The following is a 27,579-nucleotide window of genomic DNA, read 5'->3' as shown; positions in this document are numbered from 1 at the left end:
TTCATTCATTTGAATATGTCTAGCTTTAGTTGGTATAACTTTTTCTTGAAAATCCTTTACATAAGACAGGCCTACGATATGTTGTTTTCTTTCCCAAAACGTATTAAGAATATCATAACAAATAGTAGATTGAATTTATTCTAATAGGGTTTGGATTCTTTGCTTTGTTTTAGGTTGTTGTATTTGATAATCCATTATAATGGATCGAGTTTAAATTCCTAATAATAGGTTTATAAACCTGAATATTATAGAATGCCCCAAGTGTTGGGTAATGATTCTTTCATTAGTTATTTGTAAAGGAAAGAGTGGTAATGTAAAAGGTGCACCTAGGATTACATTGTTTTTAAGATTTTTCACCAACAGGAAGGGGTTTCAATCTTAAGATTATGGTTTTCAATAGTCATTGTATATAATTTATAATTAATTTTTAATTTAGAGCCATTAACAGTGCTAAGTTGTTCATATGTTTTTTTTTTGACGTTAAAGATAAATTCATAAATAAAAGTCTGGCAATAAATCAAAAGCCAAGACTGCAGAAATACATGGCGGAGTTTCTTCGATCCATATGCAATCTAAATTCTTAAGAGCAAATTTAGCTAAATAATGAGCAGCTTGGTTGGCTTCACGCCTAACATGCAAAAAATTTAAACTACGAAAACTACCCTTCAAACTAATACAATCTTGAATAATAGAACGAGCATAGTTAGGAGATTGTTGGTGAGCATTCAACGCGAAAACCACATTAGAAGCATCTGATTCTGCTATAAGATTCAGAAAAGACATGTCTTTCGCAAACTCCAAACCTTTCCACATAGCTAAAGCTTCTGCAACCTCTGAATCTGGCAATGAAAAGATTTGCCAAGAACTACCACCAACGACAACACCTTCATTATCTCTCACAACAACCCCAATACTCCACTTATCACCTTCTATCGGACCTGTTGCATCAACATTCAGCTTATAGAAACCACTAAAAGAAGGTGTCCAATGAACATCAGATATTGGAAAAATGGGACCTCCACTTAGTGTCTCGATCAATACCGTACTTGACCTCTTAAAATTCACAATAGATCTTTGTGCCTTTTGAACGGTGGTAGTCACATCAAAATCAATCTCCTCAAAACATTTCTTATTTCTAGCACACCATATCTCATAACACAAGGCCAAAACATGGACTATAATATCCTCGTCGGCATCAATAATATTTTCCTCCAACCACTTATGAAAAGGTACGTACGTGGAATCATGTGAATTAAATACCACATCTAAAAAGGAAGCAAACCATATCTGCTTTCACCAATGACACTCCATATGCTTTCTTAAAATATTTAGTAGGATTCAATCCTTCTAAAATATAATTTGAATCAGTCCCAGTGTCGAAAAGGGCTATTATTTCAAGAACAAATTCTTTTATGACAATCTTAATATTTATATAAAATTTTAGGATTTTTAATTGATTAATTAATCCTAAAAAGTCTTCATCTTCCTGCTTATCAAGGAAGGTAGTATTTTGGATAGGATGATTATTATCTAATGGATTATCTTCATAGCGCTCATAGAGTTGTAATTGTCCTAGGCTTAACTCATGATTGTTTTGAGTTTGTTCTAAATCTTTTGTTTCAATTTTTAGGTTGTTAATTTCATGTTGGAGGTCTTGGATTGTTACAAGATTAATTGTAGTTCTTTAAAGTGTTTTAAAAGTATCTTTTAGATTGAATTTATTACTTACTAAAGGATTTCTAGTTGGTTTAGCTTCAAGAGTTGATTTCAACTTTTCAAGATAAATTTCTTGTTTTAGGGATTAGTGATAGTATTAATGGCTTCAAAAATTAGATCTTGCTCTTTTGTTAGAACATTAATTTGACTAGAGGAATCTAAATCTTCCTCAGATAAATCATCATTTTGAATCTGATTTAAATCCTCTAAAGATTCTTTATGTGACTCTTCTTCAGATGACACAATTAACAGATTATTAATACGATCTTTGACATCTTGATCGAGGTTAAGGGCCTTTATTTTTCCTTTAGCTTGCAGTATTTGCTAAGATGGTCCGACTTCCCGCAATTCTAGCAACCAGCTCCAGTTCTAGGTCTCCTAGGGACATTATTAAAAGGGAGGCTAGAGTTAGGTTGTTTATTTGGCTCGGAATTAAAAGGTTTGTTATGACCCTTATTGTGAGGTTTATTATGATTTTTGTTATAAGAAATTCGTTTGGGTAAATTTGGTTTATGTTTAGGTTTCTTTGAACAAGGTGGTAGACAAAATTGCTCACAAAAAGTTCCTAAATCTCTGCAATTTTAGGCCTTTTCTTTAGCAAATTGTTGTTGGATCTTATCATCTTGACATATCTTTAAAGCCACATTTTGAATATAAGCAATTAATTGGCCGTAACCTAATTTCTCGTAAGGAATATCACCACTAGGGTTTTTTCCTCTCAGTTTCTCTCTAACTTTATCTCCTAGAGACTTAGGCTTTGTTTGCGAGTTTGGAGGGGAGGGGAAGGAAAGGCCTTGAGAGTGTGAAAATATGAGGGAAAATGGAGAAATCTTTCAAATTTTTTAAAAGAGTAGTTTTTTAGAGAATGATAAATTAATGCATATGATAACTATACTTTTAATTTTAAAAATAATATAACAACATAGATTAAATTTGAAAAATTCATATAAACCCCCCAAAACCCTCCTCCAATACAATTTTTTAGTTCCTCCCAATGAGGAGGGCTTAGTATTATGAAGAAAAGTTAACCCCCTAAAGCCCTCCACTCCCATTTTCCTCTATTTCTTCCACTTGCTCATTCCTTTTTTCCCAAGTCTTCCCCTCCCTTCCCCTCCAAACTCGCAAACAAAGCCTAAGGGTGCCCAGCTAAGAATTCTTCGTTCCACGGTGATAATTTTTTTTAACCAAACCTTAAGTTGGATTCGTTACCCTATCCCTATCAAGAAAGCTATCTCCTTAATTGCTTAAATGATGTAACTATATTCTCCAAATTTGATATGAAATCTGAATTTTGGCAAATCTAAATCAAAGAAAACGATCGCTGCAAAATAGCTTTTACTATTCCTTTTGGACAATACTGGACAATACGAATGGACTGTTACGCCTTTGAGCTAAAAATGCTCCTTCAGAATTCCATATAATAATGAATGAAATTTTTAATCCATTTTCAAAATTTACAATAGTCTATGTCGATGATGTGTTAGTCTTCTCCAAATCTCTGGACCTATATTTTAAGCATATTAATATTTTTCTTATCCACAAAACTTTAAAAACTTCAAATAAGTGCATTAAATTAACAACTTGAAGGACCTATTTGAAACTTTAAAAAATTTGAAGGACCCATTTAAAACTTATAAAATAAAGAACATATTTGAAACATAAAAAACTTAAAAGATTAACTCGGTACTTTTGTCAAACTTAAAGGATCAGGTATTTTGCCAAAAAAAATTATGAAAAGTTACACAAATTTTATTAGTTTTTTTTAAGTGTAATTAACATCAAAACAATAATTCCTCACAAAAACATTAAAATAATAATTAAAAAGGAATGGAAATAGAATGTTCTAAGACTTGAATATTTCTTATGCATGCTATATGATTCAATTCAATCCGTTGACTTAATTTATTTTATATTCTTTTTTTTTTACAAAATATATTTTATATTCTAAGCAAGAAAATTTAAACAAACTTTATATATAAAAAAAAACGTATTAATTATATAGGAAATATTATTGTATCTTGCCTTGATACAATGCACAATTTTTTTTATCAAACTATAAGTACCATGTCAAAATCACACTGAAGTTCCAACCCTTAGAAAGAAAAAGAAAATATAAGGCAAAGTATAATTCTATTATCTAACATGGTGAACCAAATGTCGAATTATCTCCTCTCCTTGATGCTGGTTCTTTTTGTAGTAGGTAAGTCTCTCTCTTTTATTTTTAAGCAAAGTCTCTTGTTTTGCATTGTGATGTTAGATAAACAGAAATTTTATATATTGGTCAAACTAATTAATCTTTTTTTTAAGAGGTCAAATTAATTAATCTTAATGATGTAAAACTGTTACAAAAAATTACTTGCTAACCATATTGGTTAAAACTATCAATCAATTACGAATCTCGACAATGGAATATGGACGACTATCCTTTATGTGGTCCCCTATTCAACCATTTTTTTTCATTGTTAGAGTTTGAATTTGAGACCTTATTTAATATATCTGAATTTAGTTTCACTCATATCAACGTAAAGTTAAAATTATTAAATTGATCGACAATTTGATTTTTATTATTTTAATTTTAATTTATTGGTATATTGTGATGATTTAATTATTTGGAGAACAGGTCAAGTGACAGTGAAAGGATCAGAAACGTGATCACAATTTATTGCTGGTTGTCTTAACACACCAGCATGTGATTCTTATTGCAAAGAGCAGTATAGTGATGGAAATGGAATTTGTACCAATGAAAGATGCATTTGTAATTTCACTTGTGGAGGGAAGCCAGGTAAAAAAGCACCAAAAAGGGATTGCGAGGTTAATCTTGGTTTTTGTGATAACGGTGGTAGCCCTAGTTGCAATGATAAATGTTCTAGTAGATACCAAGCTGGTACTGGGTATTGTGATGCTAGTATTGACCCACGTTTTCCTACATGTACCTGCCTATATGTTTGTTAACTCATTCATTTCATGAGAGGTGTTTAATATATCTACTCGTGGGATCATAGATGTATTTGAGTTTACATCACCTATTTTTTGAAATAAGAAATAAGTATATGTCATGATTAAGAATGTTTATGTCATGATCGTTTAAACAAATATAAGAAGTTATTTTGCCTATCTTTTTGTTCAAAGTGCTTGTATAATTTGTCTTTGTACCAAGAATTATAGGGTTATACAATGAAGGTTTTAGCGTGAAAATTGTTAAATAGGCGTTCTCATAGTGACATCAAAGAATTGGATGTCTATAGAGGTAGATCTTTTCATATACACTCAATCCCTTATTACTTATGAATTTCACGTCCACAGTTAATTGTAAAAATCATTATATCACTTTTGAATAGTCATGCTATCTTTTTCATGCCTTCTAAATTAAAACAATCATTTGAAAATAAGTCAACAGTCAATTCCTCTCAAAAAGAAAATAAGTCAACAGTCAGTTGCTCTAACAAAAAGTCAATAGTCATATATTTCTTCTAAAAGGAAAAAAGAGTCAACCGTCATTATTTATGTTTTTAATAAAAATATTTTTGATTTATTTCCTCAAAGAATTACAAAAACTAGCTGCTCCTTCAAAAAAAAACTAGCTGCATATATATATATATATATATTATGGAATCATGTAAATTATGACCATTGATTTATATGAAATTTTGATTAAAATTATAAGTATAAATATTTAAGACTTTTAAAATATAGGGTTAATTATGTAAATGGTCCTTATAAATATTATGAAAAAAAATTTTGTCACTACAAAATAAAATCGCACTTTTTAGTCCCTGTAAAATTTTGCGTCATTGATTTTAGTTCTTGTAAAGGCTAAAGAAACATAGTAACAAACCAAAAAAAATTCCCAACACAAGGTGCAGCAGAGAGTTTAAAATCCACAATTACATTACACACCAAAGCTGCGAGAGCAGCTAAAGAAAATAAAAATTAGGAAAGTGCCTTTAAACACAACATATGATACAACCTCCAAGTGATGTAATCACAATCAAACAATACATAATACGATTTTAACAACCAATAATATGTTTGAACTTTAACCTTATGCTTGAAAGTCCTCGAAAACTTCTCCGTCTAAATAATAATATTGAAAGCTAGGCGAGACTTTTTGAAGAAGATGATCTAGAAAGTTACCATAATGAACTGTATAAGCCTAACCAGACAGAAATATGATTCCGAACCCGCCCGTAAAAGTCACATTGAAAAAATAAGTGATCTCGGTCTTCCAAACAACCACAAAATGACATTCAGTAGGGGTTTTCATATCTGCTTCGTATGAGGGTTTTCCCCTTTGGTAAAACAAGGTATATGAAATGACAAGGATCCAACTAGAATGGGCAAAATTCTCAGACAAACCTAGAAACTTATCACTAACATAACACTCATCACACTATTCTTAGAAAAGTTGACCTTGAGGCCAGAGGCAAGTCCAAAGCACTTGTGAATGGTTTTTAGCGACCAAAGACTTCAAACTGAAGTCTCCCTAAAGAAGAGTGTATCATCCGCATATTGAAGGTGGGTCATAGACTAACCCACAGTGCCAACCTTAAACCCTGAGAACAGATTACACTCTTCTGCTCTCTAAAAGCTCAAATTAGCCCTCTACCACGAGGAGGTAGAGAAAGGGAGTCAACGGATCTCCTTGCTTCAACACCCTTTGAATGTTAATCTCTTCAGTTGTCCTGCCATTAACAAGCACAGAGAGATTCCCACAAAATGCCTTCATTCAGCTGCACCACCTCTCTCCAAAACCAAATCTCTCCACATCTAGTCGAGGAAAGCCCAACTTATCGAGTCATAAGGCTTCAAAATTTTAAAAATGAGGCACGGGTCATATCAATAACATCATTAACCACCACTTCCAACAGCTCCACGTAGGCCCTTGACCACAAGGAGGCACAAAAAGGGAGCCAACGGATCTCCTTACTTCAACCCCCATTGGATGTTGACCTCTTTAGTTGGGCTATCATTAACAAACACATAGAGATTCCCCAAAAAAAAATACAAGCCCTCATTCAACTGTACCAGCTCTTACCAAAACCAAACTTCCTCAACATATAATCGAGAAAAATTCAATTTATCGAGTCATAAGCCTTCAAAATCTTTAAAAATGAGGCATGGGACACATCAATAACATCATTAACTAGTTATTAAATGTTTGATTGATTCGGCACAATAATCTTGTCCATTACTTGTGCCAATCAACTAGCCAAAACCTTGGCCACCGGCTTATACAGAGACCCAATAAGTGATATGGGCCATATAGACGTCTTGTAAATTGTAAAGAAAGTGATAGAAATATAAACAATAATATTTTACTGTGTTCTTATAATCTGAGACTATTTTTCTAACTAGTTATATACTTTGGAATAAATGGAATATTTTATTTATGGAAAATGTTAACCAGTGCCCCGGGAGCAAATATAACAATTTTTGTATTGGAAGTTGTGTAATCAATTTCTCAAAAGTCAAAAAAGTGTTACTTTTAATTCAAATTTTCTTTTTTTGGATTTCTTAACCAGTGCCCTGGGGCACCGGTTAACAAGACCCTTTATTTATATTCTAACCCTAGTGAGGGCTAGAGTTCACGTATGCATCCGTCTATAGCTCACATATTGCACAATAATAAGAAATGTTGAATTGAACTTTAGGGTTTAGCTTTTTTCAACTCAATTACAGTGAGGAATTGGGAGAAAGCTATCTTGATGCTTCCATAAGATCTTTAAGTTACATGAAATGATCACTGACTGGGAGAATATTATTTTTTCGAAAAAAATATGAACTACCACAAGCTTAAAGCTCACACACTATCCAGTCTCAAGAGTCTCGTCTACAAATCGTTCCAAGCATATCAACATATACATCACAATTAACAAGACTTTGGCCAAATCGAAGGTAAACCAAAACTTAACGGCAAAGAAAAACCATATAATTGCAACATACCCAAGCCTCGTAGCCAGGACCAAATTCGTTTGACATTGGCGCGCTTCCATAAAGTAATCGGGGTTTTTGATAGAATGAGACTAGAAATGATAACTCTTGTCATTTTTTAGCAAAGAATTGATCACCAGATCATTGTAGGTTCTCGTTCGGATGAACATACTATGGATTTTGTGAATGATATGTGGAAAACAAGAATTCCTTGCATTTGTACATTGGCGCAGTTAAAAATCCAAACAACTAACAAACCTACAATAACAGTTTAAGTTGCTAACATAGTACAATTCATAGCTACCCTTCAACTTAAGTACTTAACAACTTTAATATAATGATTCAGCCATTTAATGAAGATCCTTCAAATGAATCATGTCATTCATTACATATAACAAAGGTGAGTCCAATACTATCTTGCAAGTCCTCCAGTTAGATACCACATAATCATTTTTATAACTAGGGTTGTAAGGCTTACAAGGGTCTTCGCAAGTCCAATAAGTAACTGCATACTTATTTTTATGACTATGATTGTAAGGCTTACAATGACCTTCCCAAGTTCAATTAGCAGCCGCAAAGTTATTTTCAAAAGTCCAATGATATATGGTTTAAGACAATTGTATGAATCCTGTTCAACATAATAGGGATTCATATTGGTGAAACTGCTAACTTATAAATTATAAACAAGTTAAAATAAAAGATGTCAAAGTTTGTTATGTACCTTGATCAATGGTGTTACCGAGCTAAGCGACTTTTCAACAATTGTTACTATAGTTTTGATGGAGACAAGAAAGGCCTCCCTAATTTTGGAAGTTAGAAAATTCAACAATTGAATCTTCAAAGCTGGTATCCACTTCTACAAATTACAACAAGAAAAAGGAAATTCAACAATAGTCAAAACCCACCTATGCCAACATTGACATAATAAGCTTTACTATAAAGAACAAATTGTAAAAAATAACAATGTATGTTACTTTCTTGTAACAAAATAAATAAATAAATAAATAAATAAATAAATAAATAGAAATGTTATTTTCCTTTTGTAGTTCTGTTTAACCATGGACATGTACTACACACTAAACCATAGGTAACTTCAAATCATGGTCGTACATAAAATTTTATTCTTGAAACAAAACATCCAAAAACTGAGTATCTGTATTGAGAAATATTTAAAAACATAAGAACTCACTTGATTAGGTTCATTCTTATTATGTGTGGAAGTAATGATTTCTTCTTTTTCCAAATTCATCGTCTTTGTCTCGGAAATATCTTCGTCCTTAATTCCCCATTCATGGTGAATCTTCTCAATCATGGAATGTACATTCTTACGTCCCTTTTCATGGCCACTCTTCTCAGTGATGGATTCTAATGTCTCTGCAATACCTTCAACCTTACTTCCCCATTTATGGTTACTCTTCTCAATCATGGATTCTAATATCTTTACAATACTTTCAACCTTATTTCCCCAATCATGGTTACTCTTCTCAATGATGGATTCTAATCTCTCTGCAATATCTTCAACCTTACTTCCCGGTTCAAGGTTACTCTTCTCAATGATGGATTCTAACATAAAATGAAGAACACGTGTAAAAGAGCAACAATAATAATAATAATAATCAATAATGTTTCCTTAAAAAAAATAAAAAAAAACTATGTTTTTAGTCTCTGCTGCCTATATATATACTGTTCTATCATACCAATTCTCTTCTTGCTCCTGAAGTTTATTGTTTTGTTTTAGTCGTGCAAAATTTAGGGGGGTGTATTGGATTGAGATTTAATAGGATTTTAATAGACTTTTTTATGATAAAAAATAAGAATTGGTTTCTTGTAATATATAGAATCTTTGCGTGAAATCCCACAAAATAATGACTAAAATGAGCATTGGATGAGCCAAATCCACACGACGAAATTTGTACATGGACTAGAAGCAAAAAATGGATATATTTGCAGATATCAAAAGCTTATTTACATAACTAATTATACACAACTTGTGTGTGTGTGATTGATAAGGAAAAAGGGTAGTTACCTAAAAGTGAAACCCTTGACTTGAATTGATCAATAGAGGAAGATAGTTGGAGTTGTTTGTGCAGTGAAAGCAACATGAGGACGATGGAGAGAATGACGAAGAAGATGAGGTTTGAGTTGTTACCAAGTGGTTTAAAACTGGGCCGGACCAACAGCTTCGACCTTTTGAGCCGGAAACTGGACCTGCGTCCTGTCGAAATGGTCCTCACAACCGACATGAAGTAGAACCGAAAAACTGCCACACTAACACCGGAAAGAGTAAATGATGATGGTAGTGCGTCGCATGTATGAGAAAAAGAAAGAGATGGAGCGTTTAGTATTAACGCATTAGGGTTACTATTTTCAAATTAAAAAATTGGGAACTACACTTTTCTTTTCATTCTTTGATAATTTATTTGTTTTTTTTTTTTACAAAGATAATTTCTTTGTTATTTTTAGGGAGATAATTTATTTGTTTATTAGCTTTTTTTTTTGGATGGTTTATAAGAATTTTTTTGAAATAACTGTTTAAAATAATTAAATGGAATGAAATTTTTATAAAATTGTGGGACATGGTTGAAGAATTGTTTAGTCGAGTTTGATATCGAATGGTGTGAAATATAAATATCGTAATGAGTTAATTTTTTCTAAACACAATCAAGAGTGTTTCTTGGCTTGGTAAGAACTCTTGCAAAAACAATTGGATGATCATAGTCTCTTTTACAAGTTTTTTTTTAAACTTGGTAGATTGTTTGATTAGATAGGAAACTATATTTGATTGCTTGGCACAAGTGTTTGGTCACAAACTTTAGACACACATACATAATTGAGAAAAAGATGGAGAGAGAAAATAATAAAATAATACTTATTTTTCAAATAATTAAATAAAATGTATTTTGTGTGTGAGTGGCTAAATAATGTGTTCAAAAGGTGGTGTCCAAGCTAGACTTTCTCATATTTTAGTTGTAGGTTTGGTACTGCTTATACTTGGGTCCCAAAAATGGAGAGTAGCGCTAATGGGAAATTCTACCACAAACATAAATAAATAGTGTTTGGACACACACATTATTTTAATAATAAAAAACAAATTGATATTAAAGTGATTTAGTAGTTTGAGAAAAAGAGTTGTGATGTGTGTGTGACCAAACACTATATATATATATATATATATATATATATATATATATATATATATATATATATATATATATATATATATATATGTTTGTGTCCATATAAGAATACCTCGGTGCTACTTGGTCTGAACAAACAATTCATCCACTCTCACAAATTGTCATAAACCATCTAAACTTATATCCTCCTATCCTATGTACAAAATCGTATATTGCAATTTGTAAACTCTGGGTTAGACCTTATTGTTTGTAGTTAATAGTTACCCTTGACTCTGCCATATGAAGGAAATTTCTGCCATATTGATAACTTTTAAGAAATTTAAAGGTGTACTTGAGAGATAAATTAAATAAAGAGAAAAGAAAATCAAATATGGACTATTCTTATTTGAGTTGCTAATTGATAGAAACGCAAACAATTTACTCATTTCTTAGCTAAATTTGCTTTACTTGATCATAAGAGGATGCGAGTAAAAAATTATAGGATTTAGAAAGAGAAAACTATAGATTGTATATCACACGTTGTTTACCTTCTTCAGTCGGTGCCGTTTAATTTGGGAAAGCAAACTTTTTTCCCATCATGGGAAAGTAAGTTTTAACCATTCATTGAATACACTTTTATCATACTCCATCAATACTAGATTTCTCACTTTCTCCCTCTACCTCCTCCTCACTCCTTTCTCTCTCCGTACAAGACCATCATAACCACCAACCACCATCATGTTTAACACACCTAGATCTCTCCTTTAGCTGGAACTGCAACAAACCCTTTTGTTGATTCTACTACTGGTGCTAGTTTCAATGCTCATGGTGATAATGGAAGGAAGTATCTTCTTCCTGCTTTGTATGACCCTTCTACATTATCTTGCTCAACCCTTGTTTGAAGAACATTGCAATTGAAATATCTTAGTTACTCTTCCACTGTTGTTGTACAAATAAGAAATCACGTAGGATTAATTCATTTATTATTTTTATAATTTTTTGATTATGCGGATTTTGTAATGATAAACAAGCAAATGTACTTTTGTTTGATTTTTTTTTTGTTATAAATATATTGATATTTTTAGTAGATTATTAACTTTGGTTTCAAATTTGATTTTAATTTCAATTTCAATCTATGTTTGCTTGTGGAAAAGACATAAAAGTTGGGGAGAAGGGTGGTGGTGGAAGATGATGTGGGAAAAATTTGATGTTGAGAGACCATGATAAAATTGTGTACCATATTTAATCTAATGGTTAAAAACTAACTTTCCCATGGTGGGGAAAAACTAGCCTTTCCCAAATTAAACGGCACCTCTTCAGTTGTATGTAAGCTTATGATTCTAGTCAAAAATAATTACTAACACTAGTACGTACGTACTCCCTGCAAGAGGTTAACAAACTTCAACCTACAATAACTGTCTCAACTGGTAACATACATTTCAACACTAGCATTCAGCTTAATAGCTTGAATCTAAATGATTCGCCAATAAAATGAAGATCCTTCTAATGAGTCCAATACTGTCTTGCAGCCTCCAAACAGAATTGAAAGAATTTATTCATCCCCTTCACAGTTCCAAAAAGCAATGACTTACTCATTTGTATAGCAGAGTTGTATAATTCCTGTAACACATAATAGGGTGATATATATAGGTGAGCTACCAACTTATAAATTATAATCAAAGTTCAAATTAAAGATTATCTGTACCTTAATGAATGGTGTTGCTGAACTTTGGAACTTCTCAACAATTGTTACTAAAGTATTGATGGACATAAGAGAGTCCTCACTAATTTTAGTAGTTAGAAAATCAATGTGAGGTTTAAGTTTTGATATGAAATCCAACAATTGAATCTTCAAAGCTTGTATCAACTCCTACATATACCAAAAAAATTGAAGAAACCAACAATTATTTATGGTTTAAGCAAAGTCATAAAGGAATCTACAGTCAAATATGCTGAACTAGCCCAATAAGAATTGCAAAACTTACATATAAGAAGTTCCCAAAATAATTACAACCATACAATAAAGACATTTACATAGCTCCCATGATACCTCAAACGATTTAGCACTTAAACTATGAATCAATACCAATAGGCCCAAAGTAAAATATAAGTGGTGCGCCACAAACTATAAATTTTAACAGAACATCACAGTCTATAAAGTACAAGGAATATCCAAAAACTGAAATTGGTTACTCCATCTTGTAAATGATTAAAAATTGTGGTAAAACAAAACTGCAGCAATATCCACATTAGCATTATCAGTTGCAGATTGCAGAAAATGAAAATTTGTTCAAATTCTACTTCGCTGCAGTGCTATAGACGAAATTCGATAACACTTTGTACTAAATCATGCATTATAAAACAATAGCGGTTTGTACAAATTTGTACTCTACATTATGATACTATAGCCGCTTTTTGACAACATTAATTCACTTTACCATAATAGGGTGATATATTGGTGAAGCTGAACTTTGAAGTTAAAAGTAAAGATATCAAAGTTTATACGTACCTTCATGAATGGTATTGCTGACCTTTGGAACTTTTGAAAACTTGTTGCTAAAGTATTGATGGATACATGAGAGACCTCACTGATTTTAGAAATAAGAAAATGAAGATAAGGTTTGAGACTTGACATGAAAGTCAACAATTCATTCTTCAAAGCTGGTATCCATCCCTACAAATTACAACATAAAATAAGCATAAAGAGAGAAAGAAGGTAACAATTATATATGGTTTCACCAACTAGATTATCAACTTAAGCAATGCAATTTCTGGATATAATTTGTTTTTTCATTTTTCAATAAGGTAACTTACTTTAATTGAATGGAGAGCTTGTATATAAGGAGAACTCAAAACAATTACAACTATACTTGAAACTTAAAGGTTTAAACTACCAATGAATAACCATACGAATAGGCACCAGAACCATGCTGCAGTGCTAAACTCACCCTTACCAACATCTCTCATAATAAGCCTACTATAAGCACCAGGTAGAAAACAATTTCCGACGCAAAATTAAGCTTTAACAGAAATGTCATTTTGTTCATTAACCATATACCGTCATTGCGGTAAAATGCATGGAAATGTAATCCATACTCCAGTTGCAATGTTGTTACGGACACTTCTAAAACTGATATATTGTTGCCGCAGACCTCAATTAACAACGCTTTTTCACACTAAACCATAGGAAAAATCTCCAAAATTACAGGCCATGGTCTGTAAATTAGAAGGAAATCTAAAACTGTTGTCACATCATCTTGACCATACTTCAAAAATATTTACTGACTACAATGTCTAGTAATAGAAGCATACATCAGAAATGAAACAAAATGCGGTAAAATGCACATAATTTGTTAACCATAATTCATTAACCATAGCTTCCCTGATCTACCTAGCACTTAAACTACTACTACTACCAATGAAACAAAATTAAGATTTAACAGAAATGTTATATGCCTTTTATTCATGAACAGTGGACGAGCATTTTGGTAAAATGCGGCAGATATGGTCAATATTGCAGTTGTAAAACTGTTGCAGTCACCAGACACGGCACTGAAACTGACATCTCAACACGAAGCACTGTTAACACTCTATGAAGCACCGTTACAGAAATGGACGCGACACCGAACCAACCTATTAACACTCTATGAAGCATTGCTACAGAAATGGACACCAGACATGACACCGAATCTAACACGTTAAGTCGTTAACACTGTAATAATTTGAGAAAATAAATCAACTGAATGTAATCACATGTGTTAGTGTCGGACACTAAGACGTGTGTGACACCGAGCACGCCTTTGATTAGAAGTGTCGGTGCTTCAGAAGTTACACTGCAGCTACAATTGCAAATCTCCAACGTATTGGTACTATAAATTAACAAACTAACAAACAGTAACAGAATTTGATTCTCGCAACTAACAAAACATCGAACAACAGTAAATGAAACAATAAATAAATAAATAATGAAAGAACTCACTTGATTCTTGTGTTTCTCTAAGGAATCAGCGATTTCAGCTAATTGGAAATTAATGTTTTCAAACTTTGCAATATCTTCATCGTTAATGTCAAATATACTCTTCTCCATAATTGATGTATAGGTTGAATAAATGCTTTCTAACAAAAAAAAAAAAAAAAAGAGAGTAAATAAACGTAATAATTAATGAATAATAAAAACAAGAGAAATCAAAGATTGATAAAGAATTGAGTAATAGATACCTAAAGAAGATTTGAGTTGAAGGAGATAGGATTCTTGTTGGTTAAGTTTGTGTATGACAAAGGAACAGAAGAGGATCGAAAGAATGAAGATGATGATGAAGGAGATTGCGTTCTTAGCCATTAATCTTGTTTTCTTCTTCTTCCTTTTCTTCTTACAAAATGAACAGAAGAGGATCGAAAGCTTGAGTTAGATCTAAGTTTGTTTCTATTTATTCACTTTTATGTTGAAACTTTGCTACTGAGTGAAAAAAAAAAAAAAAGGAAGATGAGTAGTCTCATTTTCCCGCTCTCGTTTCATTTTCAAATAAAACACAAAAAAGTGGGAAACAAGAAAAACCATCAGTTTAAATATATTTAATGCTTCATTGTTTTTATGTTGTGCCCAATTCTTAATGAAATGATAAGATGATTTTTTTTTTTTAGAAATTTTTCAAATGAGATGTCTGCGGTTCGAACTCCGACCTCTCTACATATATTATGTAATCACTCTTCCAAATTGTTTTAATTTCTCTTTTAACATAATAAGTATTTTCTGTTTTATTTTGTTTGCTTTGGTGATTTCATCGTCATGCACGTCTTTGTTTATTTTGATTTTCAGTATTTCTGCGGTGTGTTTTTTATTTTCTTACTTAGTGCGGTGTTTATTTGATTCAAGTTGAAAGATTATCTTTGATCAATTTGAATAAATGTATCGATATACTCTATCAATTTGAATAAATATTGTATTGATATTCTTAAATAACAATTATTTCAAAATAAAATATTTTTTAAATTAAATTGACAACTAAAATGAGACAGAGAGAATAATATATATTGCAAAGCTCCAAGCCCACTAAATTAAAGCCCCATATTATAATTTTTTTCTTAACAATTTATTTATGCAAAATAGTTTATTCGAAATAGTTTATTTATGCAAAACAACTTATTAGAATGATTTTTTAAAAACCGCTTATTTAAAACAACTTATTTATGCAAAACAGCTTATTCCAATCTCATTTTAAAAAGCAACTTATTCAAAACAGCTTATTTATGCAAAACAGCTTATTCGAAACAACTTATTTATACAAAATAGCTTATTTGTGTAAAACAACTTATTCAAAACAACTTATTTATACAAAACAGCTTATTTGTGCAAAACAGCTTATTCCGATTTCATTTTAAAAAACAACTTATTCAAAACAACTTATATATGCAAAACAACATATTTATGCAAAACAACTTATTCAAAACAGCTTATTTATGCAAAACAGCTTATTCGAAACAACTTATTTATACAAAATAGCTTATTTGTGCAAAACAACTTATTCAAAACAACTTATTTATACAAAACAGCTTATTTGTGCAAAAAAAGCTTATTCAAAACAGCTTATTTATACAAAACAACTTATTCCGATTTCATTTTAAAAAACAACTTATTCAAAACAACTTATTTATGCAAAACAACATATTTATGCAAAAACAACTTATTCAAAACAGCTTATTTATGCAAAAACAGCTTATTCGAAACAACTTATTTATACAAAATAGCTTATTTGTGCAAAACAGCTTATTCAAAACAACTTATTTATACAAAACAGCTTATTTGTGCAAAACAACTTATTTATACAAAACAGCTTATTCCGATTTCATTTTAAAAAACAACTTATTCAAAACAACTTATATATGCAAAAAACATATTTATGCAAAACAACTTATTCAAAACAGCTTATTTATGCAAAACAGCTTATTCGAAACAACTTATTTATACAAAATAGCTTATTTGTGCAAAACAGCTTATTCAAAACAACTTATTTATACAAAACAGCTTATTTGTGCAAAACAGCTTATTCAAAACAGCTTATTTATACAAAACATCTTATTCGAAACAACTTATTTATATAAAATAGCTTATTTGTGCAAAACAGCTTATTCAAAACAACTTAATTATACAAAACAGCTTATTTGTGCAAAACAGCTATTTTGCACAAAATAAGCTGTTTTGAATAAGCTTTTTATGAGTTAGAGAGAGAAATGAGTATGGATTATGAGTTTTTTTACTGGAACGTTGTTTAACATGTTATACACTGCAATTATTACTGAAACCATAATTATGGTTTAATGGTTTTGATAATCATGTATGTGAAACCAAGATAAATGTGTAATGATTTTTAATGAAATTATTATTGTTAGATGGTTTTGAATAATGATTAAGATGTTATACACTGAAATTATTACTGAAACCATAATTATGGTTTAATGGTTTTGATAGTCTTCTATGAGAAACCAAAATAATTGTCTAATGGTTTTGCTATGGCTATGGATTCTGTGAGTTGGTTTCAAAACCATTTTGCTGTGGAAGTGGTTTCCGTGAGTTGTACTCCAAAACCATTTTGCAGTGAAAATGGTTTCCGTGAGTTGTACTCCAAAACCATTTTGCAGTGAAAATGGTTTCCGTGAGTAATGCTAACACCAAATCCGAACCGGATTGATCATAAACAACACAATTCATCACAACATTCTCAATAATTCATCAAATCCGAATTCCAGCTTATACTAACAGATTTCACATCGAATCATTTCCCAATTCCAGTGAAAATGGTTTTGTAATCAAAAAATTGTGATAAACATTTAAATCATTATTAAGTAACCACTTAATAGTACACACTTATAACCTAATGTGAATTAATCAATAAGTAACCACTTTTTTGTAAAGCCTCGTCATCTCTTTTTTATTTCTTACGTTGTAAAACGAATTTCTGACTTTGTCTAAATATAATCGCGCTTTAATGGTTTTAATAGACTTGTATGTGAAAGAAAAATAATTGTCAAATGCTAAATAAAATAAAAGAATAGTGAAAATTATTATTGACAAATGATTTTAAATAAAAACTATTACTGAAACCATAAGTGTGGTTTAATGGTTTTGATAGTGTTCTACACGAAACCAAACTAATTGTTTAATGGTTTTGCTATGGGTATGGTTTCTGTGAGTTGTACTCCAAAACCATTTTGCTGTGGAAATGGTTTATGTGAGTTGTACTCCAAAACCATTAGATGTACTTAATGGTTTTCTTTGATCCAACATGGTGCATATCACAATCAAAAATAAAAAACATATGGAATTTTCTAACCATAACAGAACATTTTCAAAACCATCAGATTCAGGCACAAACTCTGAATTCTTAGCAACAGAATCACAATTCTCAGAAAAATTCCCAATTTGATTTCGACAATTTCTCAAACCAAGTCCATCATCAATTTTCCCAAATTCAAATCAATCCCTAATCCCTCCAACTCATTACTCCCAATTCTCCTCCTCTTCAACGTCGTCCTTTCACAATCAACGTCGTCCTTTTTCTTCCAAAAATCAAGAATGCAAAGGAACTTGAAAATCTCCAGCAAACTTCATCACCAAACCAATCAAACCCATCATCTATATGTAACCAAAATTGAAAATCATAGCAAGATTCGAATTCAAACACAAAATCATCGGTAGTAACAGTTGACAAATTCCTGAAAGGATGGGACCTGAGAATTGAACCAAAACAAGTGAATGAAATAAAAGTGAAGAAAATATGAATTTCAATCAAAACAGAACACAGTAACATACCTTTGATTTTCTCAATGCGTCTCTTGATTTCTTGTGAACAAGCTTCACAATACATGTGAACTTTCAGAATCACTATCATAACGTTAGGCTGCACCATATAATAAAATAAAAATGATAAAAATGATCCATCACAGATTCAGATAAATTTAAAAAGAAAAAAAAATAATTAATTAACCTCTTCAACTTTCTTTTCTTCCTCTGGCTTAGGTTTCTCTTTCTCTTCAATTTTTTTCTCTTGTTCTGAAGGTGGTTTTGGGATCCGAGAAAGAAGCTCAACTTGTCTATGACTCTTCCTCTGAACTCTTTCAAGAACCTTCAATGGATCCACTTTTTCTCCTTTAACAACAACCTTGTGAGATTTGCAATCAGTAACCACATCTTCATAATTATAAATCTACACGATTTCATGCATAGCGTTCCGCAATTCAAAATTGAAATCTCTACAAATTCACAATCACGCAAACTTGTCACGAATTACAATACACACATACCTTAGAAGAATAGGGATGATCTGCAATTCCGTTTGGGATCGGCGACCTAGAAATCGAATAAGCTGTTTGTGCAAAATAGCTTATTTTGTGCAAAATAGCTTATTTTGTGCAAAATAGCTGTTTTGCACAAATAAGCTGTTTTGTATAAATAAGTTGTTTTGAATAAGCTGTTTTGCACAAATAACTATTTTGTATAAATAAGTTGTTTCGAATAAGCAGTTTTGTATAAATAAGCTGTTTTGAATAAGCTGTTTTGCACAAATACGCTGTTTTGTATAAATAAGTTGTTTCGAATAAGCTGTTTTGCATAAATAAACTATTTTGAATAAGTTGTTTTGCATAAATATGTTGTTTTGCATAAATAAGTTGTTTTGAATAAGTTGTTTTTAAAATGAAATCGGAATAAGCTGTTTTGTATAAATAAGCTGTTTTGAATAAGCTGTTTTGCACAAATAAGCTGTTTTGTATAAATAAGTTGTTTTGAATAAGCTGTTTTGCACAAATAAGCTCTTTTGTATAAATAAGTTGTTTCGAATAAGCTGTTTTGCTTAAATAAGCTGTTTTGAATAAGCTGTTTTGCACAAATAAGTTGTTTTGTATAAATAAGTTGTTTTGAATAAGCTGTTTTGCACAAATAAGCTATTTTATATAAATAAGTTGTTTCGAATAAGCTGTTTTGTATAAATAAGCTATTTTGAATAAGCTGTTTTGCACAAATAAGCTGTTTTGTATAAATAAGTTGTTTTGAATAAGGTGTTTTCACAAATAAGCTATTTTGTATAAATAAGTTGTTTCGAATAAGCTGTTTTGCATAAATAAGCTGTTTTGAATAAGTTGTTTTGCATAAATATGTTGTTTTGCATATATAAGTTGTTTTGAATAAGTTGTTTTTTAAAATGAAATCGGAATAAGTTGTTTTGTATAAATAAGCTGTTTTGCACAAATAAGCTGTTTTGTATAAATAAGTTGTTTTGAATAAGTTGTTTTGCACAAATAAGCTATTTTGTATAAATAAGTTGTTTCGAATAAGCTGTTTTGCATAAATAAGCTGTTTTGAATAAGTTGTTTTGCATAAATAAGTTGTTTTGCATAAATAAGTTGTTTTGAATAAGTTGTTTTTTAAAATGAAATCAGAATAAGTTGTTTTGTATAAAGAAGCTGTTTTGAATAAGCTGTTTTGAACAAATAAGCTGTTTTGCATAAATAAGCTGTTTTGAATAAGCGGTTTTAAAAAAAGTGATCCTAATAAGTTGTTTTGAATAAGCTGTTTTGCATAAATAAGCTATTTTGAATAAGTTGGTTTTTAAAATTAATCGGAATAAGCTGTTTTGTATAAATAAGCTGTTTTGCACAAATAAGCTGTTTTGTATAAATAAGTTGTTTTGAATAAGCTGTTTTGCACAAATAAGCTCTTTTGTATAAATAAGTTGTTTCGAATAAGCTGTTTTGCATAAATAAGTTGTTTTGAATAAGTTGTTTTGCCTAAATATGTTGTTTTGCATAAATAAGTTGTTTTGAATAAGTAGTTTTTTAAAATGAAATCGGAATAAGTTGTTTTGTATAAATAAGCTGTTTTGAATAAGGTGTTTTGCACAAATAAGCTGTTTTGTATAAATAAGTTGTTTTGCACAAATAAGCTATTTTGTATAAATAAGTTGTTTCGAATAAGCTGTTTTGCATAAATAAGCTGTTTTGAATAAGTTGTTTTGCATAAATAAGTTGTTTTGCATAAATAAGTTGTTTTGAATAAGTTGTTTTTTAAAATGAAATTGGAATAAGCTGTTTTGTATAAATAAGCTGTTTTGAATAAGCTGTTTTGAACAAATAAGCTGTTTTGCATAAATAAGCTGTTTTGAATAAGCGGTTTTAAAAAAAGTGATCCTAATAAGTTGTTTTGAATAAGCTGTTTTGCATAAATAAGCTATTTTGAATAAGTTGGTTTTTAAAATTAATCGGAATAAGCTGTTTTGTATAAATAAGCTGTTTTGAATAACCGGTTTTTAAAAAATCATTCTAATAAGTTGTTTTGCATAAATAAACTATTTCGAATAAGCTATTTTGCATAAATAAATTGTTAAGAAAAAAATTATAATATGGGGCTTTATTAGGCCCACAAACAAATATATTTTATAGTGGACCCAAATAATTCTTTTCACTTAGAGTGTAGAAAGCAATTATGTTGGGTGTAGAAAACAATTATGCACGGTGCATAAGGATCTCCTTATGCACCATAACTTTTGCCAAGTTAACCTAGTATCTAGTTTACGTCAAATCCATATCAAATCAAACTTTTTTTTTAAATTGCAAATATTAATGCTTTTTTATAAGTCTATTTAATAAATGGTCAGGTCAAAAGCCATAAAAAAATGCTTTTAGGCATAGCTAACCTATTTAAATAAATATGAATACAATGTTTTATTATCATCGTTATTATTTTTTTATTCTTTTGAGGATGTTATGAATATTATTACTATTATATTAAAATTTAATTTTTTTTTTTGTCTTCGTGAGCTTAGCTCAGTTGGTATGGATAATGCATAATATATGCAAGGTTTGGGGTTCAAACCCCAGCCACCACAAAAAAAAATTAATTAATTTTTTCCCTTAATTTCAAAAAGCCAAGAGTGAAAGACAACTTCAAAAGAAGACTCAGACATCCTAGGGTTGCACGGTTATAAATAGAGAGGCTAGGTCTCATTTGTCATCACTCTGATATATAATACGCTCATTAGTGGTTTGCCCCATCGATAACCATAAGAACCGGAGCACGTGAAAGGCAAAGGAAGTGAAAGGAGCTTCGGTCTCAATATTCTCATTCTCAAGATCTTTTTGTAGAACGGAGCAGCTATGTGGTCGATACGCTAAAAATTTATGCGACACATTCATCCGTGAGAGAAATCAGTTTTATCAGTTTCGGTCACCTATGCATCAATGATGTGGATGTTAACGTCCCAAACATCATGTACCGGAGGAGAGGGCCATGGTGTTGCACCCACCAAAGAGATCCTCAAATCGGCAACGGGAGTTGAACACACGATCTTACAGATATTGTAAGAGGCATGCATGACTAACCATTATGTTGGTTGAAATAATGATGTCTCATGCATGACTAAGCATTATTTCAACTAATTAGTGCACACTGATTTATTTTGCAAATTCTCACAAACTAAACCACGAATTTAATGCCGTAAGTGATTGATAGTCTCAAACATTGTAAAATTGTTGCAATTAATCATTCTTTTTTTCTCATTTAGCATGTCAAGTAAAATATAACTGTCTCTCAACTACTAACATACACCGTCAAGATAAACACTTTATGATCATATGTTTGTGTTTGATGCACGCATTGATAACAAACAAGGATACAATTACATTATATTATTTTTCATATAAAAACATTTGAGAGGCTCCTTTTCAATCTACAAAGTTCATAATAAATTGCGAAGTAGTATTTGGAAAAATAATAAACTTTGTCACAAGAAAAATAATTTGAAGCGACAAATAAAGAGAGAGAAAATAAAATAAAAACAAAATCAATTTGACAATTTATTCAACTCAACTTTGACTAAAAAAACTAGTAGCTTACCTTATAGAGTAAGATTTGTTACATTATTCAGTTGAATGAATACATATAATTCTAGTAAAAAAAATATTACTAACATACTAAGCACTATACTTAAAGCTAGCAAACTTGTATCTAAACAACTAACTTCAACCTAAAATAACTGTCTCAGCTCCGAAGATACACTTGGACACTACCCTTAGCTTGATTCTAATCATGAATCATGTGATTCCAACACCATTTTGCAGCCTCCAAACAGAATTGAAAGAATTCATTCAAGCCCTTCTCAATTTTCATGATATATGGTATAGCAGACTCGTACAATTCCTGTCAAACATATAAATAGGGTGAAATTGAAAACTTATAAATTACTTAAGACTATGCTTCACACTAAACCATAGGTAGAATCTCCGAGATTATGGTACCATAAAATTACAGCACATGGTCGATAAATTACAAGGAATGTCTAAAAACAGCTATAGCATACTCCACTTAACCATAACTTTGTTAGGCATAATATACTATAAAGTTGCAAATACTTGGTTAGTTAAGAGCTTGCTTGTTACACAAGTAAGCTAGTTTTTTAACAACTAACTTTGCAATTGGCTATATATATGAGCATGCCTGTTAAATAAAGAAGGGAAATACATATTGGTGAAGCTGCAACAAGTTTAGAAGATACAAAAGTGTATATGTACCTTCATGAATTGTGTTGCTGACTTTTGCAACTTTTCAACCATTGTTACCAAATTATTGATGGACACAAGACAGGCTTCACTTATTGTAGAACTTAGAAAATCAAAGTGAGGTTTAAGATTTGATATGAAGTTCAACATTTCATTCTTCAAAGCTGGTTTACCCACCTACAAATTATTACAACAAATATTATGTAGCTTAAATTGAACATAAAAAATGCTGAATTGGACACTCTTTTCTCAGATTTCAATTCCCCTAGTAGATGTATATGAAGCTTAACATGCATTCAGCTCAATTTTCACAAGGGTCTATACTAATGCGACATTTAATCAAACCCTGCCAATCTTGCCACATGATCAATATGACATACAATGATACGGTATGCAACTTCTGTATATAATTTGTTCTATCTTTTTTTAATAGAGGAAGTGACGAATTGAACGCAACCATACATGAAACTTAAAGGTAATTTTTCAAACATAGAAAAACCTCAAATGATCAAGTTTTAACAGAAATGTTATTTGCCTTTTGTTCAATTAAGCTTTAATGGTAAAACGAACGCGGTCGATAGTGCAGACTACAACTTAAAATTATGCTTCACACTAAACCATATGCAAAATCTTGAAGATCTTGGTACCATAAAATTACAGCATATGGTCCATAAACTACAAGAGACATCCAAAAACAGATTATCTACAACGGACATGTTTCATATTGAAAATCAATAACAAACAGGAACAGAATTTAAACAATAAAAACTACCAAACTAACAAACTTGAACAGAATTTAATTCTCCCAATAACAAAACAGTAAAAGAAGCAATAAAAAGAACTCACATGAATAGGCTCAAACTTCTTATTCGATCCGGAAGCAATGAATTCTTCCATTTCCAAATTCAACTTTGCAATAAATTCTTCATTCAAGTCACAGACACCTAAGTAATAAAAAAAAATGATCAAGAACAACACAAGAATCATGACTGCTTGTGGAATAAGAAAATCAATTACCTAAAATTGATTTGAGTTGTTGGAGATGAAAGAATTGCTTAAGTTCGTGTGGAAATAATGACAATGCAAGTGGGAAAAGAACGATGAAGATGAAAGTAAAGAGCTTTGAGCTTTCCATTGATTCTCCAATTTTCTCTTTCTCTTTTTCTTTAACAAAATGATGATATGAATATGAAAGAAAGATTAATAGTCTTTATTTCCCCGCTCTGGTTTCATTTTCAAATATCTACTAACAAAAATTGGGTAAATAATTAGCCTTAATATACGGTAGTGGTATTTTCATTAAATCTTGAATTAAGTAATTAGTAAGTATGTTTGAGATTTTATGACTAATCCATTGGCGTTTTTTTTTAGCTAGACGAAATAACAAATTTATTATAAACTCACGCACATAAATGAAAATGTTGTGGTTCAACCCTATGTTATGATGTACGATTTAACAATTTCAACATTTTTACCGGACTTGTGAACAATCCATTGACCCTTTAATGTGAAGTTACTATATATGCCAACACGGACTTTAGTGAAATTAAAATATTCAAAATATAAAATATGTGCACCCATAATATGTTGCTTTGAACAAAATCAAATCAATTTAGCCTAACAAACACGCAAACAAAAATAAAAGTTGGTATCAAAGGACTAAAATACCCCTGAGCTTTATAGACAAATGTGAAAAGACCATTATACCCATGTGTTCATCTTCTCAAAATCTTCCCTCCTTCACTTATCTGCAACATAGATTCATGAACATGGTCACTTCAATTTCAAGCTTCTCTGCAAAAAATTAAAACGACAACAATAACAATTTCATGTCATCATCAAAGTGTCCAAGTAAAGTTCTTTCTCTTGTTCAAAGGAAAGAAAGACAAACGCAACCGAATACGTCATTTTCGTAGAGAAGACACAAACAATCTCAAATAACGGCATTCGGTAGGTATTGCTTTTGTAAGTGGAGTCCATGACCAAAACAGTGGGAAAAGTGTTAAGCATATCAATTGACTCCGGATGAGCAAAAAATATGTCTTCAAGAGTAGTTTCCTCACTATTTTCTCTTGTGAAATAGACGTATTTATGCTTCTCCAACTTTGAAATCAAGTATTGCATCTCCGTCTTGTCCTCTTTTTGCCCCTTGCACCATCTAGTTCGCGCATTGTACACTTGCTTGATGATTGTCACACTTTCTTTGTTTTTTTCCTTCAAATCCGTGAGAATATTCCTAGGCGCCTCCAAACTCTTTGCTTCTCCTCCGCTTTTAGTCGACCCGCAAGAAGGTGGCTGGTTAACTTTGGCGCCAACTCATGGTTATGAATTCCACAAAGCATTGCAATCCACCAATCTTGTGTGTTCTTCTCAAAGAACCATTTCAACCTAAACAGACATTCACATTTCCTTGAGCCCATTCCTTCAAGCTTCGGTTTCTTCCTCGTCTTAGGTGGCTTGAATTCACCACTCCTTTCACATTGCATCGTCAAGTATAACCTTATTAAACTAGATTTATTAATAGAAATAGTAAATTCGGCCCTTGCCGCTTGTTGACGAACCCAACCAAGTAATTCTTCTCGATCTCTCCATCTTTCATTTTTTGTAAAAAATGACCCGGTGTTTACTTCAATAACACGAACATCGGTAGGTACCGGTTTATGTTTTTCTTCAAAGTTACCAGTAGGTACCGGTTTAGGTTTTACTTGGTTGTGACCAATGTGAGCTTGAAAGGAAATTTTGACATTAAACTTGACATCTACATTTGGTTTGACATCACCGGATGCTACGTCGGAACCTACGCCTACGCTGGAAGCTTTGCCGAAAGCTTCAATTTTGATTGGTTTTGGTTCAACGTCATCATCCGCCACATTTTCAATCATATCACTCTATGTATTGAATAAAAAAATATCAAGGAAAAAATAAATAAATAACTTGTGCAGTAAGCAAACAAAGGAAAAAAATGGCGCAAAAATTCAAAAACTGGGCACCACACTAGCGTGACTTAAGTCACGCTAGTGTTAACTTTCTGCGTGAGTTAACTCACACAGCCCATACAACTAATGTGAGTTAACTCACGCTAAGCCTTATCACCTACAACAAAAAATGACGAACCAACCACAAAACCTGCAAAAATGGATGAGTTTTGATGATACATTACATGTTCTTTGATGCTTGATGAGCGTAGAATCTTGCTTTCTGACGATTTGCAATGATTTGGAATGAAGATTTTGACCCAAAAAATCACGTTTTTTGAGTTTTTGGAGGCGAAGTGAATGAAAAATTGAGCTGTGAATATTTACTGATGGGTTTTGTTCGAAAATATATAGTACACAGCGTGACTTAACTCACGCATGGATAAAACAGTCATTTCAGTTGGGTAAAGAGCAGAATTCCAAAAAAACTTGGAAAGAGGATAACTCATCGGGTAACAACCAGAATTTTGGTTGAATGTTGAATGAAATAAATAAATATTCAATCCAATCCGATTTGCTACCCAATGAATCTCTTCTTTCTAACATGTTCACAAATATGTATTACACATTCGTATATAAAGACTAAAATTCTCATAAAACTATTCGATATGAGACTTCTAACTTTTGAATGGTAAGAAAACATTAAAAAATACATAACACATACTAATTTTTAGGATACTAAATTCTTTCTTCATTATTCAAATTCACCACGTTTTATTTTATTTTGTTTGAGTTCCCTATTCACAATCCAATATTATTATTATTTTTTACTAAGACAATCCAATATTAATTTTACTTTTTTTTTTATTATCACTCTAATTATATTGTAAGTTGAATTGACTCAAGTGCTTTGAGAAGAAGCATCAAGCAAACAACACAAGGCTTCTTTCTTAGTGCTTATGTGGTGTTTGTTTCATTGTAGATTTTCTTTTCATCAAAGTTCTGGTATTATGCACTCAATACACGTTAATAACCTTTCTTATACTCAAATAACAAAGCAAATTTGTGGTTACTCGTCTGCTAAGGTCACTGAATCTTGTTAATCAAGCATAAAGTAATCGTAGCCAAAGAGACAACATAAAGTAAAGCTAATAATTATGACCTCGCAGGCGTACATTTATGTTTTATTTGGGAGTTTGAAGGGAAAGGGAGTGAAGGGCTATGGAGAAAAATAGAGAATCTTACGGTGTACTTTCATGAACAATCTAAACTTATATCCTAAATAAAAAATTGTATATTGCAATTTGTAAACTCTCACATTCATTTCAAAACCAAAATAAGGGTCATGAAACCTT

At 31.2% G+C, this 27,579-nt stretch overlaps 1 protein-coding gene, 2 long non-coding RNA genes and 1 pseudogene across 3 annotated transcripts; 1 reads left to right on the top strand and 3 right to left on the bottom strand.

Annotated features, from left to right (window-relative positions):
- The first annotated feature begins 3,784 nt into the window (after window positions 1–3,784).
- Window positions 3,785–4,817, top strand: LOC146945718 (uncharacterized). Its single transcript, XR_015028199.1, has 2 exons — window positions 3,785–3,916; window positions 4,337–4,817. It is a non-coding gene; the product is annotated as an uncharacterized LOC146945718 (long non-coding RNA).
- Window positions 4,818–12,083: 7,266 nt separating this feature from the next.
- LOC146945717 (uncharacterized) lies at window positions 12,084–15,260 on the bottom strand. The gene is made up of 5 exons (XM_085744010.1): window positions 14,982–15,260; window positions 14,743–14,879; window positions 13,273–13,437; window positions 12,469–12,633; window positions 12,084–12,383 (listed from the first exon to the last, which is right to left on the bottom strand). Exons 1-5 carry the CDS (start codon window positions 15,100–15,102, stop codon window positions 12,267–12,269), a joined length of 705 nt encoding a protein of 234 aa, XP_085600136.1. The 5' UTR covers window positions 15,103–15,260; the 3' UTR covers window positions 12,084–12,266.
- A 2,542-nt stretch (window positions 15,261–17,802) lies between these two features.
- Window positions 17,803–19,118, bottom strand: LOC146945716 (uncharacterized). The gene is made up of 2 exons (XR_015026462.1): window positions 18,571–19,118; window positions 17,803–18,488 (listed from the first exon to the last, which is right to left on the bottom strand). It is a non-coding gene; the product is annotated as an uncharacterized LOC146945716 (long non-coding RNA).
- A 3,715-nt stretch (window positions 19,119–22,833) lies between these two features.
- LOC146945715 (uncharacterized) lies at window positions 22,834–26,191 on the bottom strand (annotated as a pseudogene).
- Window positions 26,192–27,579: the final 1,388 nt, after the last annotated feature.

Source organism: Medicago sativa, chromosome 2, assembly GCF_051527215.1.
Source record: "Medicago sativa cultivar Bolivia chromosome 2, Bolivia_mono, whole genome shotgun sequence".
NCBI lineage: Eukaryota > Viridiplantae > Streptophyta > Magnoliopsida > Fabales > Fabaceae > Medicago > Medicago sativa.
This window is presented reverse-complemented; position numbering and strand designations above follow the sequence as displayed.